Raw genomic sequence first — 16485 nt, 5'->3', positions numbered from 1 at the left:
TGACACCAGGTTTGATGGGGTTGGTAATTCACCTCACAATCCACACGATAGAAGAAGATCCCTTGTTTGGTTAGGACATACAGGCTGATCACCTGATTGTCCGAAAGTAAGATGATTCGTGCTGCCAAAGGTCAAACCTTTGATCTTGGTAACTACTAACTGATATTGTAAGTGAATAATTGTTACATGACATGTCAAGGCCTTTGGCGGGTCAATAATAACCCTGACACCAGGGTTGATGAGGATGGTAATTAACTTCACAACCCACACGATAGAAGAAGATTTGTCATAACGTCTTTTGTCATAATGTATAGAATACAATATAAATGAAGCGAGACTATACGTAGTGTATGGTTATTGAAAACCGTGCTTCGGAAGGCACGTTGAGCCGTTGGTCCCGGTTACTACTTACTGATAAGTACGTACTTACGTAGTCGTTACATGAGTCATGTCAGGGGCCTTTGGCGGCTCAAGAGTAACCCTGACACCAGGGTTAATGACGTTGGTAAGCCTCACAACCCACACGATAGAAGAAAAAGATTGAAAACCTGACAATGATTATTAATAATCCAGGAAAACAGTATTGTTTTATTCAAGTCACAACGGAAATTGAATTTTCTGTCCCTTTCCTGAGGTAACTGACCTTAGGCAATTAATTACAGCTTTAAGCTATGTTTCTTAAAGGTACTTAGACGATTGTAGTCCATTTAATAATCACGTTTGTCAGAAATAAATCATAATTAAATGAAACTGACATTCAAAATATTTTCAGTGCACACAGGTCTTTTCGTTTGTCTAAAATATTAAAAGTTGAACAAAACAAATTGGGTATTACACCGGGTCTATTTCCCACAGGAGTAAGTAGAGACCGTGGAATTCCATTTGCTTCGATCCTGACATACTTCTCTTGCACATTCATCAATCGTTTCATACACGCACGCCGGTTCAGAGTAAATTGTACTGTAGCTTTTCTAAGGATATCTCCAATTTGGTCAATGTACGTCCTTCTAGGTCTTCCTCTGCCAGCCCTGACCAACCTTCGCTTTATATACTGCTTTCGTAATCCTATTATCCTTCATCCGCTCTATGTCCAAGAAACTTACGCACGCCGGTTTAGAGTAGACCAAAAAAGAAAGACCGTACTGAACCAAAAAAGATAACTCATCAAATGGTCAAAGATAAATTACAAAATACTAAACTAAAACTGAGAAGACGCTTAATAAGACACGACGAATTTATTAAAAACATCATAGAAGGAAAGCTACAAGAAAAGAGAGGAAGGGGAAGACCAAGAAGAGCTGACATGGCACAGATTAAAGAGAAGGTGAACAAAAAGGTGAATGTCGTGACGTATAAGGAAGAGAAAGAATTGGCCTTTGACAGACAAGAATGGAGAATGTTACACCGACAAGAACGTGGCGTTAGTGTTTGTAATAATTATAATAATAAGTGAGTGGCGAGTCACCGCCTGCTCATTGTATCCATGTTACCAACATTGGTCGAGCAGGCACCATAGCCCCCATAGCCCCAGCATCCGGTCCACTAACCCCTAACCCAATAGCCCAGTTCCCTTTGTTCCCATCTGCAATAGTCCTACACGAACCGGGTATTGTCTTTGGGTGCACTCCCATAGTGTATACAGGGATAATCGCCGGTTGGTGTCACATCACATTTAGATTAAATTGTCTTGAGGGGCCTCTACGTGTTGGCTTCGGCCCCACACACGCCTTCCAAAAGTCCGGGACTCTATGGAGCTCGAGATATGGAAACGACATACAAATAATAATAATAAAACACTTTATTGCACACAATCCATTTTTTTTGTTTTGTTTGTGTGTCTATTCTATTCCACTACTTTAACTGTCTGTAAAGTCATAAAAAAGACAGTCGCAAAAAATCTCACATCGGAAACCCGGACAATGTTGGGACGATAGGCCCGAGCACGGTTAGTAACCATTAGGCTATCCCTGTTAACTTTAGAAAGTATTACCCAAAACGTATCTCTACAGAGCTCTACAATGGAACATGACCCGCTTTATCGCCTCGTTGCTGAGAGGCCGTGTCTGCTCTGAATATAAATTCTATCCTCTGACCAACCTCCACCAACTAACACCAATACTTGTAGAGTTTTATTAAAATGAATGACTGAATACAATTTCATATTAAGTATTTGTTTAAAGGAGAAAAAAATTGACATTCAATAGTAATTGATGTACTACCTCATCAAACTGCAGCATTTTCGTAACTTAAACATTTTTGTTTTTGAGCACTAGATAATACATACATGCATAATGAGAAAATGATTATACACATTCTAGATGTAAGATTACATATCTGAATTTCCAACTAGATTATCTTATAAAGACTCGGGTTTATATTTCACATGAAAATCTTATGGTTAAATCTATATATGACCAACCTGCTCATGGTCTCTGCGTACCAATCAGCGCTCCCAATTTGTCCGGCCAAGTAATGCCATCTGTGGCAAATCTACAATAAGTCATGTCAAACATAAAAGGTATCTGCGTACCCCAACGGGAAATAGGCCTCATCTTATGTACCTATGTATTATAAATTTATTAAAGTACTTATAATTTTTCTTTATTATGATACTGCACTAAGGCAGACATTCTTTGTGTATGTGTATATTAACCATAAACACAAACATTTGATAAGTCTTTTAATTATAGACCAAATCATGAGTCATGTCAGGGGCCTTTGGCGGCTCAATAGTAACCCTGACACCAGGGTTGATGAGGTTGGTACTCCACCTCACAACCCACACGATAGAAGAAGATAGACCAAATATTTTCATCTTCCTATTTAAGGTCTATCTGTGGCCAACTTGGACCAACATCCACAATGCTCGGCCAACATTAATCCCAAGTCCACTGCCCTTAGCGGGTCGACACCGGACTATAATATGCTCATAAATTTTAACCACCCCCTCGTTAAATTGTCAAAGGCCTCGAACGACAAAAATGCGAGGTTTATGCGAGAGGTCTTTTGTGATTTATCATTGTTTAATGGATTAATTTTGTACTTGTAATTGTGAATTTATTGACAGAAGGTCAGGGTGTACGCTTGACCAGAATTCACAAAATCCTGCAATAAATTATATTGACCAAAATTTTTAATAATAATTCCCAAAACAGCTTCTCCAAATCCAGTACTGTTTCATTACCTACAACGTTACCAAAATTCGCTTTTACACAAATTATTTTGCCAATTTTTGGTCTTTGTAGGCGAGCTAATAATTCATCACATCACTAATTTAAGAGCCACGCTCTTGTCGGTGTAGCATTCTCCATGCTACTTTTTAGGGAAAAATAGGGCAGTGGTTTCCTTCCGCTCGAGCTAATAATTGCCATTGTTAATTGCAACAGACGTTAATAATACCTAAAAAACAAACATGCAAGATTTAATGTTTAACGTCCAGTCATTTTAATAAATTAACCGTGTTTACCCTTATGTGACCCTCGTAATGGAGTGCTGTTCAGTAAAGAGGGAAAATCAGCAAACGGGATTATAAGGGTCAAAGCTATTGGGCGACGTATTTATTCATCATTTATAATATAAGTACACACGAGTATTAGGTTCAGAATGGAATTGAATTATGTTAAAAGTATCAGTAGAACTAGACATTGGTGCTTATTCCTGTAAAGCTCATTTTAAGCTCAGCCATAATTCTGAGTTGATATCAAGTGGAATATCCTGTCAGAAAATTTATGAAAAGTTTAGTGCTTTTTATTATTTTCCATTCCATACTTTTGCAATGTAAAATTCCACTTGATATCAACTCAGAATCATGGTCTGAATCATCCCTCAAAGTTTTCGTCACTATGTCACTTCTTCTTCTATCGTGTGGGTTGTAATGTGGAGTACCAACCTCATCAACCCTAGTGTCAGGGTAAGTATTGAGCCGCCAAAGGCCCATGTCACTAACACCCTGTACACACTAGACAATTATAGTACTTAACTATCTCAAAGGCGACGTCAAGACGTACCAGTGGTAAAGCGAACCGTTAAATATACACTTCTTCTTCTTCTATCGTGTGGGTTGTGAGGTGAACTACCAACCTCATCAACCCTGGTGTCAGGGTTACTATTAAGCCGCCAAAGGCCCCTGACATGACTCATATAACGACTACGTACTTACATCAGTAAGTAATAACCGGGACCAACGGCTTAACGTGCCTTCCGAAGCACGGATCTTTTTACTTTTTGGACAATCAAGTGATCAGCATGTAATGTCCTAATCAAACTAGGGATCACAAAGTCATTTTTTGTGATTTGTCCCCACCGGGATTCGAACCTGGGACCTCCGGATCGTGAGCACAACGCTCAACCACTGGACCACGGAGGCCGTTATACACTTAACTAATTATATTGTCGCATCTACGTTACGATATACGGTTTAGATTAAACTGGTTATTAACGATTAGCTCCGGGCCAGTAAGTAGTAACCGGGACCAACGACTTAACTTGCCAAAGAACGGATCGTCTTACTATTGAACAATTAGGTGATCAGTCTGTAATATCCAGTAGAGGCGAGAGGTTACAAAGTCTAAAAACACCATGGACACTTTTGACAATGACGATATTTTCGTCGAGGCTTTCAACGTCTCTTTTAGATAAAGTTGGTTATTGTCCTTAACTATTTCTGCAACACAATTTAAACCTATGTTTTGTTCTTCAACTTAGGTACTGCAGACATACATAAACAGCCTATATACGTCCCACTGCTGGGCACAGGCCTCCCCTCAATCAACCGGAAGGGGTATGGAGCATACTCCACCACGCTGCTCCACTGCGGGTTAGTGAAGGTGTTTTTACGGCTAATAGCCGGGACCAACGGCTTAACGTGCCCTCCGAAGCACGGAATCATCTTACTTTTTCGGACGATCAGGTGATTCAAACCTGAAAAATCCTTACCAAACAAAGGACAGTCTCACAAAGTGATTTCGACAATGTCCCCATCGGGAATCGAACCCGAGATCGTGAGTTTAACGCTCTAACCACTAGACCACGGAGGCTACAGACATAATCCTAATTCAATTATTGTCTATTTAAACATTTTTAAAGTAATCAAAATGTGAACACTCACTTGTATCCGGTGCTAGGTCATTATCCACCTCATTAGCTGTGATATTCAACAAATTATAAGCACTTTTATTCTCGCCTTTTGACGGCTTCAACACTTCAACCAACTCAACATAGTCCACTTTTCTCAGTAAGTCACTACTGTTTTTGTCTCTGTCTAAAGTATTATCACTTTTCACACTGACACTTTTGTTACTGTTATCACTTTCGTTAATTTTTCCCGCGATTAGGAATTCGAAACGTGGCGGCTCAACGAATGCTTCCGATTCTGGCCTGAACATTATGTCTGTCAGAGTCCCATCTCTATCAGTTTCTGAACCTATAAGCTCGTCAAGAAGAGGACTGGACGTGTTCAGCTGCTTTTCTATTGCATCCGCACCCAGTCGCGTCACTTCCAATACATTTTGATCCTCTTTTGTGTACTTCAGTGACAGCTCGACATCTCTGTCCTGCTCCGCCGTTATGATAGCATCAAGATGTTTGTTCAGTTTTTGGTTCTTATCTGGATCTTCGGGGATGTTTTTCTGTTCTTTCATGACCTTCTTCGCTAGGTCTTCATCTCTGTCCTGCTCAGCTGTCATCATAGCATCCATAGCATTGTTCGTTCTCTGGTTCACTTCTTCGTCTGTCGCTTCAGTTCCTACTATTAGGATATCAGAATTAGGATTTACAGGTATATTAAATGTGTTATTATTATTATATTGTATTACTATGTCTGTTGTGTTGTCGGAATACGGTCGAGCTTGCACTATGTCTGCGGTCAGCAGAGCGCTGAGAAGGAAGAACATCAGTTTTAACTTTACATTAGTCATTTTGACGTCGTTTATCAAGTTTTCATTGTATTACTGAGTTGTTCGCTGCTCTCAGAGAAGTTTCGAGTACATTTCTTTGACCTGTGAACAAAAAGGAACTATTAAGAGAAGTTTTAAGTGCAGTCCTGATTAATGGCACTGACGACAAAGTACATTTTCCTTTCCTCTTAAGAAATTTTATGTTTCTTTTTAAGACGAAAGTTCAAAAGCATTGGTTAATGAGGAGGCTACTCGATGTACAATTAGTCGATGTACAGAGCAATATCATGTACCCACTCTAGAACCCTGTCGCATCATGATATTTGACATTTAATGAGGCTTACGGTTTAATTTTTCAAAAAAGTTAATGTGACATGGTCTCAAAGTGGATACATATTAGTAACCGTAACCGTACTAGTGATTATTAATAAATAATTTAATTTAAGTAATAATCAGGGAAATTACTTCTACATAGCATGAAGTTAATTTTCTCTGATTTTCGTAACGAAAAACGGCTACTCAATGTACTGTAAGTACATAAATAAACATGCTGCTAAGCTAACCTAAACGTTTAAGCGGTCTCGAAATATCAGTGTGTATTTTTTTTTGACGTCACTTATTGTAGATTTGCCGCAGATGGCATTAACTACTTGTCCGGAGCTCAGTGTGTACGGTCACGAGTACTTATATGTATACATTTCGAATCCAAGTCACATTAAATTTTTTGACAAATTAAACCGTAAGTCTCATTAAATGTCAAATATGATAATGCGACAGGGTTCTAAATTCTAAAGTGGGTACATGATAGCTCATGACTGTACTAGATGTTATCTATACTTTGTTTTATGAAATATTTAATCGCATTTATGTTACAATGTCGCATTGGGTATACCTGAACAGATATTGTTATAGAATTATGTAAATAAACATAACATAAACAGCCTATATACGTCCCACTGCTGGACACAGGCCTCCCCTCAATCAAGCGGAGGGGGTATGGAGCATACTCCACCACGCTGCTCCAATGCGAGTTGGGAGAGATGTTTTTACTCGTATGTAGGTACTTAAATAAATAATTATTTTCTTTTGAAAATTGCTCTCCATGGCAGAGATGAATCGGAAAACTTAAAATATAAGTATATTCAACAAAAAAAGCTAAGTAACGCTTAAAATATCACCATTCTACTTTGTCTTTGACAGTGACAAATGGTAATTTTGGCGGCAAAACGGGCGATGGCGCCCGTCTCAGAGATGTTAGTAACCTTATTTATAAAATGTCACCCTTTTAATATTACTCAAAAGTTTGGTTGGAACCTATCTCACTAGGACACCATGGTGGCTCGAAGTATAAATTGCTTATTCGGCAGTCGATATTTAGCCTCGTCATGTTTATAACATAACATAAAGCTCACGGCTATATCCCAATTGGGGTAGTCAGATATACAATTAAATACAAAATTTTAAACAAATATATGAGAAGAAGGGAGGAGCTCGGTGGCGCAGCGGTAAACGCGCTCGGTCTGCGATTGTTGAAGTTAAGCAACTTCCGCAAAGGCCGGTCATAGGATGGATGACCACGAAAAAAAAGTTTTCATCTCGAGCTCCTCCGTGCTTCGGAAGGCACGTTAAGCCGTTGGTCCCGGCTGCATTAGCAGTCGTTAATAACCATCAATCCGCACTGGGCCCGCGTGATGGTTTAAGGCCCGATCTCCCTATCCATCCATAGGGAAGGCCCGTGCCCCAGCAGTGGGGACGTTAATGGGCTGATGATGATGATGATATCAGAAGAATTAACGTGAAAAATGTCATGTACAGTTCCTAACGGTTCTCCATTTTTACTCATAAAATTTTATGTAACAGTTTCCTATGGCATACTGTTACTTGTCCTATTATTAGTTACGCATAGTATTAATTTGTCATAACTTTTTAAGCATAATTTTGAAACTCATACTACTATAAGCATAATAATTAATGACAATAATGATGCCGCACCCTAACCTACTGTTATGCCTTGTAAAAATTATGTCAAAACACTATTATTCTAAAAAAGAATTATGGATACCTATTTATATGCGAATCAAAATACCAACAAATATTAGTCCAAAAATAAGTTATATCTAACAAACCAGTAAACCTAGATGTTATTATGGAAAAGTACTATTATGCTAAAAAACGTTATGCAAAAAGGATTATGATAATTAAAATTATGACAAAAACATTATGCATTTTAAGAGAATCCCGTTCCTAATGTAATAATTGGGTATTTGACTTGGATCAAAGATAAATTATAAAATGTTAATCTAGAAATAGAAGCCAGTCTACATACATACATACATAAACTCACGCCTATTTCCCACCGGGGTAAGCAGAGACTATAGAATTCCATTTGCTTCGATCCTAACACACTTCTCTTGCTTCCTCCACATTCATCAATCGCTTCATACACGCACGCCGGTTCAGAGTAGATCGTATTGAACCTTTTCTAAGGACATCTCCAATTTGGTCATCATAAGTCCTTCTCGGTCGTCCTCTGCCAGCCCTACCATCAACTTTCGCTTTATATACCGCTTTTGCAATCCTATTATCCTTCATCCGCTCTACGTGTCCAAACCAACCTAACATTCCCTTCTCAATCCTAGTCACTATATCGTCTAAGATGAAGAAGCCAGGCTAAGATGATCAAAAATCGATCTCATTTTACGTTTCGACTTATTTTCGAATTTTATTTATGAATTCAGTGACAATGAGTTCTATGTTCGACCGTTTTTATTGATGACGTCACAGGACAGTTTTATTTTTGACGTGACTTATTGTAGATTTGCCGCAGATGGCATTAATTACTTGGCCGGATAAATGGAGAGCGCTGATGGCTCTCACCCAATATCACAGGACAGTATTTCCATACAAATTCCAAAGAAAACTTTCGTTTTGACGATTCGTAAAAAGTATCATATTTGACTAGGTTGTCAACTTGTCAGGTAGCTCATTCTACAGTCATGAGCAATATAATGTATCCTTTTTAAGACTCCGTCGCACTAACATATTTGACATTTAGTGCGACTTACAGTTCCATTTGTCAAAAAAGTTAATGCGATATGGTACTAAAGTGTACTTATACATATTAATGCTCGTGACCGTACTACTTATATATACGTAGGTAGATGATACCTTTTCATCGATTCGCAAGGCCCCGTAGGTTGGTCCTGACAGTTTAAACGAAGTAAGATGGATGGAGACAAAAGCTGAACGGGTAGGGGTGAAATACACGAGTCATTCTTTATCAGAGAATTATATGTTGGATATGGCCTATTTGGATTACAAGAGGCTATATACCTTCAGATACAGCCTAAACTAAGCCACATCTTGAATCTTCGCTAGAAGTTAGTAACCACAAAACTTTGTACCATTTCAACTATTTGCTGATTTCCAGTCGCTATATTTTGGTTATTAGTTTCTTAAGTGCCTCCGTGGTCCAGTGGTAGAGCATTGGGCTCACGACGCTGAAGTAGCCTCTGCTGTTCACAACTTGCAGTTCGTCTGTAAGATCCCTTAGACCAACGTGGTAGGTGGTGAGCCGTATCGCCGTCTATAATGGTCGAGCCAACTGTGTTAGTGAAAATGTAAAATAAACCCCGATGCCGGCGTGGTCGGCATCGGGGTCCTCAAGTTTTTGTTGTCGCGAACTGATTGGCGGCCTCTATGGCTAGAGTAATCGGGTTGTCAGGATCGTATATGACGTAGTTCGGGCGCCGATATTTTTCAGTACCGTCCCTGAGCGGGATGTATTCGGAAGCCGCAACTACCAGGGGATTTGGGTGGTGCTGACAATATAGTATGTCCAACTTGCCTATAGTTTCACCTAGATCTAACTTAACAGATAACAGCAACACTTAACGGGCACTAAGCGATCGTCTACGTCTGCGGGCGTGCTTATCTGTCCCTCTCAACACAGGCACGTGAGATAAGGACAGATACATTATGTATAATGTATGTGTAGTGGTGAACGCTTCTAGCTAACTAATGTTAGGAGCTATACAAGATTGTGAGCTTGAATTGAGACTATATCGGAATACCTACATTTAAAACTATAAGGGTCGATGTACAGTCATGAGCAATATAATGTACCCACTTTAGGACTCTGTCGCACTAACATATTTGACATTTAGTGAGACTTACAGTTCAATTTGTAAAAAAGTTAATGTGAAATGGTACCAAAGTCACCCATCCTATGACCGGCCTTTGCGAAAGTTGCTTTACTTCAACAATCGCAGTCCGAGCGCGTTAAGCCGTTGGTCTCGGCTGCATTAGCAGTTGTTAATAACCATCAATCCGCACTGGGCCCGCGTGATGGTTTAAGGCCCGATCTCCCTATTCATCCATAGGGAAGGCCCGTGCCCCAGCAGTGGGGACGTTAATGGGCTGATGATGATGATGATGATGGTACCAAAGTGTATACATATCAATGCTCGTGACCGTACCAGTGGTTTTATTATGAACAATATTTTTTTGTTAGAATCGATCGATAAATTGTGGGATAGGGCATGAAGGAAACGATTATTCTTTCTTTACCTTTGTTTATTTTTAACCTTTTATAGTCTTGTACGTTTTGATGATCAATTGATGATGATGACTATGAGAACATTTGTCGCGTCACTTCCGATTTTCTTGTGCTCTATTGAACTACAGTATCCTACTGTTTCTACGAATTTAAATTAAATTCAGTGAGTTTTGGCACTCTGGACGTTTTAACTGTCATCTACATCCTCAGAAAACCAGCCCTCACAGTCACTAACAACATTACACCCCAATCCTAACAATATTTAACCTATAAAATATATATGAGATTTCTAGCGAGCACATAGAACTTGAGATATTATTTTCCTCAAGCGATGTTATCAATACAGCGACTACCCAGGGAAAAATATATGAGGAAAGTGTGACAAATTGTTCATCCCTACTACGTCATGTCATGACATATCATCTGTAGGGTAATTGTTATACGAAACGGCGTCCGAAGGACGTAATATACGATCCCGACCAATCAGCTCGCGACACCAAACACTTCAGGTCCCCGATACCGACCCCGCCGGCGTGGTCGACGATTTCCCTCATTCAGCGCTTATCGCTATCGACCCACTAGGGTCGATTAATTCTTTCAAATATTTTTCCTCTCAGACGACGCCCTAAGCCGAGGTTCGCGCCCAACTGGGCACCCTCAGGCCTGTTGTCTTAAACGTTGTACGGGGTGAGAGCCTTCAGCGCTCCCCATTTGTCCGGCCAAGTAGTTAATGCCATCTGCGGCAAATCTACAATAAGTCACGTCAAAAAAAAAATGTTATACGAAAAAGTATACCAGTATTGTAACGTTTTGTAACATAGATAGATAAGCGCCATCTAACGAGTTATTAAGAACTATTATTTAACTCTATTTTTTATTTTCGACCTCCGCGGTCCAGTAGTTAAGCGTTGGCCTCACGTCGAGCTCAGTCAGTGGGGACATATCACAATAATTACTTTGTGGTCCTTTTATTAGTTAGGACATTACAGGCTGATCACCTGATTGTCCGAGAGTAAGATGATCCGTGCTTCGGAAGGCACGTTAAGCCGTTAGTCCCGGTTACTACTTACTGGTAAGTGAGTAGTCGTTACATGAGCCAAGTCAGGGTCAAACAAAATGTTGCCGTTTTAAACCGTTGAAAACTCGCCTACAACAATAAAAGAACTATGTTTTAAACTTCATTATGGGCAATTTTTGGTCACATGACGTCATGTTTCGTTTTAATTACGTAGTTTATAGAATATCAATAGAAAGTACCCACGACGGACCAACTAAATCTTAACACGCTAAGTATATTATTATCAATAAATATAGTACACATTCAAAAATTCTTCACACAAATTCAAATCAATAAAATATTCTATTCAATAATTTATTAGTTTATTTATTTTTGTTTTTTATTTTTTTTAATTATATTCAATTATAAGTACCTTTATAGGTACTCTGTTATGTCTCTACGTCGGTGAAATCAAGAAAATGTAGTTATAATTAAGAAAAATGTAGTCATCAATAGCAGCCGGCCTTACGTCTATAGTCATGAGCTTATATTATTTTATCATCATCATCAGCCTATTAACGTCCCCACTTCTGGGGCATGGGCCTTCCCTATGGATGGGTAGGGAGATCGAGCTTTAAACCATCACGCGGGCCCAGTGCAGATTGATGGTTATTAACGACTGCTAGTGCAGCCGGGACCAACGGCTTAACGTGCCTTCCGAAGCACGGAGGAGCTCGAGATGAAAACTTTTTTTTTTGCGAAAGTTGCTTTACTTCAACAATCGCAGACCGAGCGCGTTAACCGCTGCGCCACCGAGCTCCTCATATTATATATTATATATATTATTTTATAAGTAATATAATTTCCGATGAGAAACTGCAATTCAACATAATACCAACATCTTCATATTCCCGGAAAGAGTAAAGAAAAAATCCGCACTGGCTTTCGTTTTCCAATAGAATAGTATTTTCTCAGGTAATATAATTCCTGTGTATTCCTCCCGGTCGGGCCTCTAGGGAGGGCCCGATCTGAGCCTCCGGCCCTCCTTTACGGGAAGCCTAAACAACCCCAGGAAAGACAGTTATGAGCAATAGGTATCACTATCCGCCTATTATTTTGTAAAAAGGTTTAATACTAAAAATCTCACTTCGTCAATAAACGTGAGAGAGAGGATATCTGTACCACACCCCGGGCGCTTGATACAAAAATTAAAAATAAAAAAACCCCCGACCAGAAAAAAGTACACTAACAGCAGACCAGCTCAGTGGTTCCAGAAGACATTAGTGTTTCAAATGTCAGATCCCACATATGCTTGCAAGCAAACTAAGCGTGTAACATTCCTATCACACCTAACAAACGACCTGATTACCTTGAAGACCTGATCCGATTTCCACCAAACATAGCTAAGAACACCCTCGACTGATATACCTTTCAAACAGAAAAAACCGCATTAAAATCGGATCATCCGTTTGGAAGCTACGATGCCACAGACAGACACATACACATTTACACAGACACGTCAAACTTATAACACCCCGTCGTTTTTGCGTCGGGGGTTAAAAAACCTCATTTTACACAAACACATAGGCATTGACGTTATCTTACAAAAAAAGTACTTCGATGTTTCTTAAAAGAACGCCACAGTAGTATTTTAAGAATATTATGTAGATTAACAGACTCCGTGGTCTAGTCGTTAGAGCGTCAGGCTCACGATCTGGAGGTCCGGGTTCGATTCCCGATGGGGACATGGTCGAAATCACTTTGTAAGACTGTCCTTTGTTTGGTAAGGACTTTTCAGGCTTGAATCACCTGACTGTCTGAAAAAGATGATTTCGTGCTTCGGAGGGCACGTTAAGCTGTGGTCCCGGCTATTAGCCGTAAAAACACCTTCACCAACCCGCAGTGGAGCCGCGTGGTAGAGTATGCTCCATATCCCCTCCGGTTGATTGAAGGGAGGCCTGTGCCCAGCAGTGGGACGTATATAGGCTGTTTATGTATGTACGTAGATTGTAGATAGGTATTTTCATTTTTATTCTTTTTATATCCGTGAAGATCGAATTACGTCGCATTTAAATATTATCTGTTGTATTTTATCTACGTAGCTACGATATCCACGTAAACACTAACGTAGTAATTTAGCTGAAGATTTCCCGAAGGAAAATATTATTGTCCGTTACGACAGTGGCGGCCTTAGGGCGGTGCGGGGTGTGCCACTGCACCGGGCGCCGAAGTAGGGGGGGGGGGGCAAAATCAACCAAGACGGGTTCACCCTGGTCGCAAACTAAAACTTCATCGGGTTAGATTGCGGCCACATAAAACTCATATTTTGTGGCTGTAAACAACATTTTTAAAAGATTTAAATAGGTAAAGGAGACTGGTCATTTCTGCCCCAGGCCCGTCGCGAAAGAAACTTATCTCATAATGTTCGTAAAATTAGTTAAAATAAATCAAAAAAATCCGCATCGCTAAAATAAATGGCGAATTTGTCTAATGTTCTTGTTAAAGCGCAACATTTTATTTCTTAGTTTTGTTTATTTGTAATAATGGATTTTATTGTTTTCTTACTAAAATAACAAATAAACAAAAAATATGACGAAAAAAATGTAAGAAATAATAAAATGTTGCGCCAACAAGAACATTAGGAAAATTCAGTATGTTCGCCATTTATTTCAGCGATGCGGATTTTTTTGATTTATTTTACCTAATTTTACGAACATTATGAGGTGCATACACATTTAGTTATAAGGGCGCCCGCCAACAAACTGGTATAAGTTTGGCGAAATTATTTTTTTAAGAAAAATTGTAACTTTTTTGGGAATAAATAAAAAAAAAAGATAAACTCAAGTTTCTTTCGCGCCGGGCTGCGCCGGGCCTGGGGCATAAATGACCAGTCTCCTTTCGGTGGTCGAAAAATGTTGCATTTTAAGGGTTGAGGGGGCGCTACTTTGAGGTCTCGCACCACCTAAATATTTTTGCTACGGCCGCCACCGTGTTACGGGAGCAAGCTTAAAACAACCTTGTGGATATAATTATTATTCGACAACGGTTTAATGTTACAGGAATTTGAATATTATATAAAGCGCTTCATATATTAATTCCTTAGAGGAGCAAAGTCTGCCTGTATCCTTGTCATTACATTCTCTAGAACCTTCAACATATATACATACATAAACTCACGCCTATTAATCATAATCATAATCATTTACTTGCTTAAAACATGGTATGCAAGCATGGTAAGCATGGTATTTCCCACCGGGGTAAGCTTTTTTGAGGTGACTTATTGTAGATTTGCCGCAGGTGGCATTAACTACTTGTGCGGACAAACGGGAAGCGCTGAAGGCTCTCATCCGGTACAACGTTTAAGACAACAGGCCTGAGGGTGCCCAGTTGAGCGCGAACCTCGGCTCAGGGCGTCGTCTGAGAAGACAAAGTAAATAAGAATAGACATAAATAAACTCACGCCTATTTCCCACCGAGTAAGTAGAGACTATGTAATTTCATTAGCTTCGATCCTGACATACTTCTCTTGCGTCCTCCATCAATCGTTTCATACACGCACGCCAGTTCAGAGTAAATCTTACTAAACCTTTTCTAAGGACATCTCCAATTTGGTTAATGTATGTCCTTATAGGTCTTAGAACCTTCAAAGCTAGAGTATAGTCAGCGTAAAAGATATGTTTTTGGAGGTATGTAAGTAACCTAATCTTTATTTAGACTGGTTTTTCCGAAAGGGAAACAGCATGGCCGAGTAAGCATATCAAATCAAATCAAATCAACTTCTTTATTCAGGCGACTAGGCCCACACATTGCATTACATTACATTACATTAAATAAAATAATATAATAAAAATAAAATAAATTAACATAAAATGGTTAGTAACTAAATAAATAATAAAAAAAATTGTTAATTTTCCAAATCAACATAACAATGGTGCTAATTCCTGTAAATACCATCTAATTTTATTTTAAGTTGTATCTGTAATTTTCTTATCCGCCGAAAAGGAAAGGGACGGGTATTATTATATTTAGGCCATTTTTGTGTGTTTTATGTTTCTATGAGAGGTCTGAAAGCAGTTGCTTCTGTAAATACTTTAGTCTTCAATCGTATGGGCGAATTATTGATTGACTTTGCAGTGAGCCCAAACGTCAAAAAACTTTGACCCATTACCCCCTCCCCGCCGCGCCGCCGCATTTTTTTTTATTTATCGACTTTTAGACCTGGGGGGTTAAAAAGGTCACATCGATGCAATCAATCTAAAAAAGCAATTTGACATTTGCGCATATGAAAGTAAGTGCGCAATGCAAACAAATCTCAAATAGCAATATTGCTTTTTTAGATTAATTGCTTCGATGTGGCATTTTTAACCCCCGTGATTGCATAAACAAAAAATATAACGAATAACATTTTTCAGTTACAATTTAGTTGTTCAAGATTCGAAGAGATGGCGCTACTTGTTTTTTAAAACGCGGTATAGAGGTTTACTCACGAATTTATATGAAGAAGGCAAGCGGAACATACGGTTTCAAAACTTAGAATGTTCCACTGCTGGGCTAAAGCCTAAAGCAATTTTTCCAGTAGACACTACACTCTTGTAGGCTGGTCTGCTCTGTCTGACCATAGAGCAACACGGACCTCCGCGGATCGGAGGGGAGTAGCCATAGTGTTATTTTTCAATTCATTTTCTTGTTTTTATAGAACTAAGTGTCTGTAGGGATGGTAGGCTGAATGAAACGTAACGCAAAGTTGTGTGAAAGAGAGAGCGACGAGTGAGAGAGAGATAAAAGAGATTTGCGAAATGACAGGGAAAGTGCGGACGGTTGTTTTTAAAGAAGGTCCCGTAGGAAATTATAAAACGTTTAAAATAAACAAAGGTAAATAAATAATAATCGTTTCCTTCATGCCCTATCCCACAATTTTTGGGACATAGAAGTTCGCAGAGGGGAACGCCTGCTGGTGTCTACTTCCACCCGTATTGCTTTTTGGCTCTGACAGTCTGTAACATAAGAGTACTGTTGCCGAAATATCGATAACTTGA

At 39.2% G+C, this 16485-nt stretch overlaps 2 protein-coding genes across 2 annotated transcripts in view; both read right to left on the bottom strand.

The window, feature by feature from the left end:
- LOC126372131 (uncharacterized) overlaps positions 1-5915 on the bottom strand; it is a 43831-nt gene extending 37916 nt beyond the window's left edge. Inside the window, exons 1-2 of the mRNA XM_050017730.1 lie at positions 5736-5915; positions 5108-5627 (exon numbers count right to left, since the gene is read on the bottom strand). Coding sequence (XP_049873687.1) covers positions 5108-5627; positions 5736-5915 — 700 coding nt within the window. The remainder of the gene's footprint in view (positions 1-5107; positions 5628-5735) is intronic.
- Positions 1-16485, bottom strand: part of LOC126372119 (ATP-dependent RNA helicase DDX42) — a 329796-nt gene that overhangs the window by 205673 nt on the left and 107638 nt on the right. The window lies entirely within an intron of this gene.

The sequence above is a fragment of the Pectinophora gossypiella genome, chromosome 13, assembly GCF_024362695.1.
Source record: "Pectinophora gossypiella chromosome 13, ilPecGoss1.1, whole genome shotgun sequence".
In the NCBI taxonomy this organism is placed as follows: Eukaryota; Metazoa; Arthropoda; class Insecta; order Lepidoptera; family Gelechiidae; genus Pectinophora; species Pectinophora gossypiella.
The sequence above is the reverse complement of the archived record's forward strand: the minus strand, read 5'-3'. Positions and strand labels throughout refer to the sequence as shown.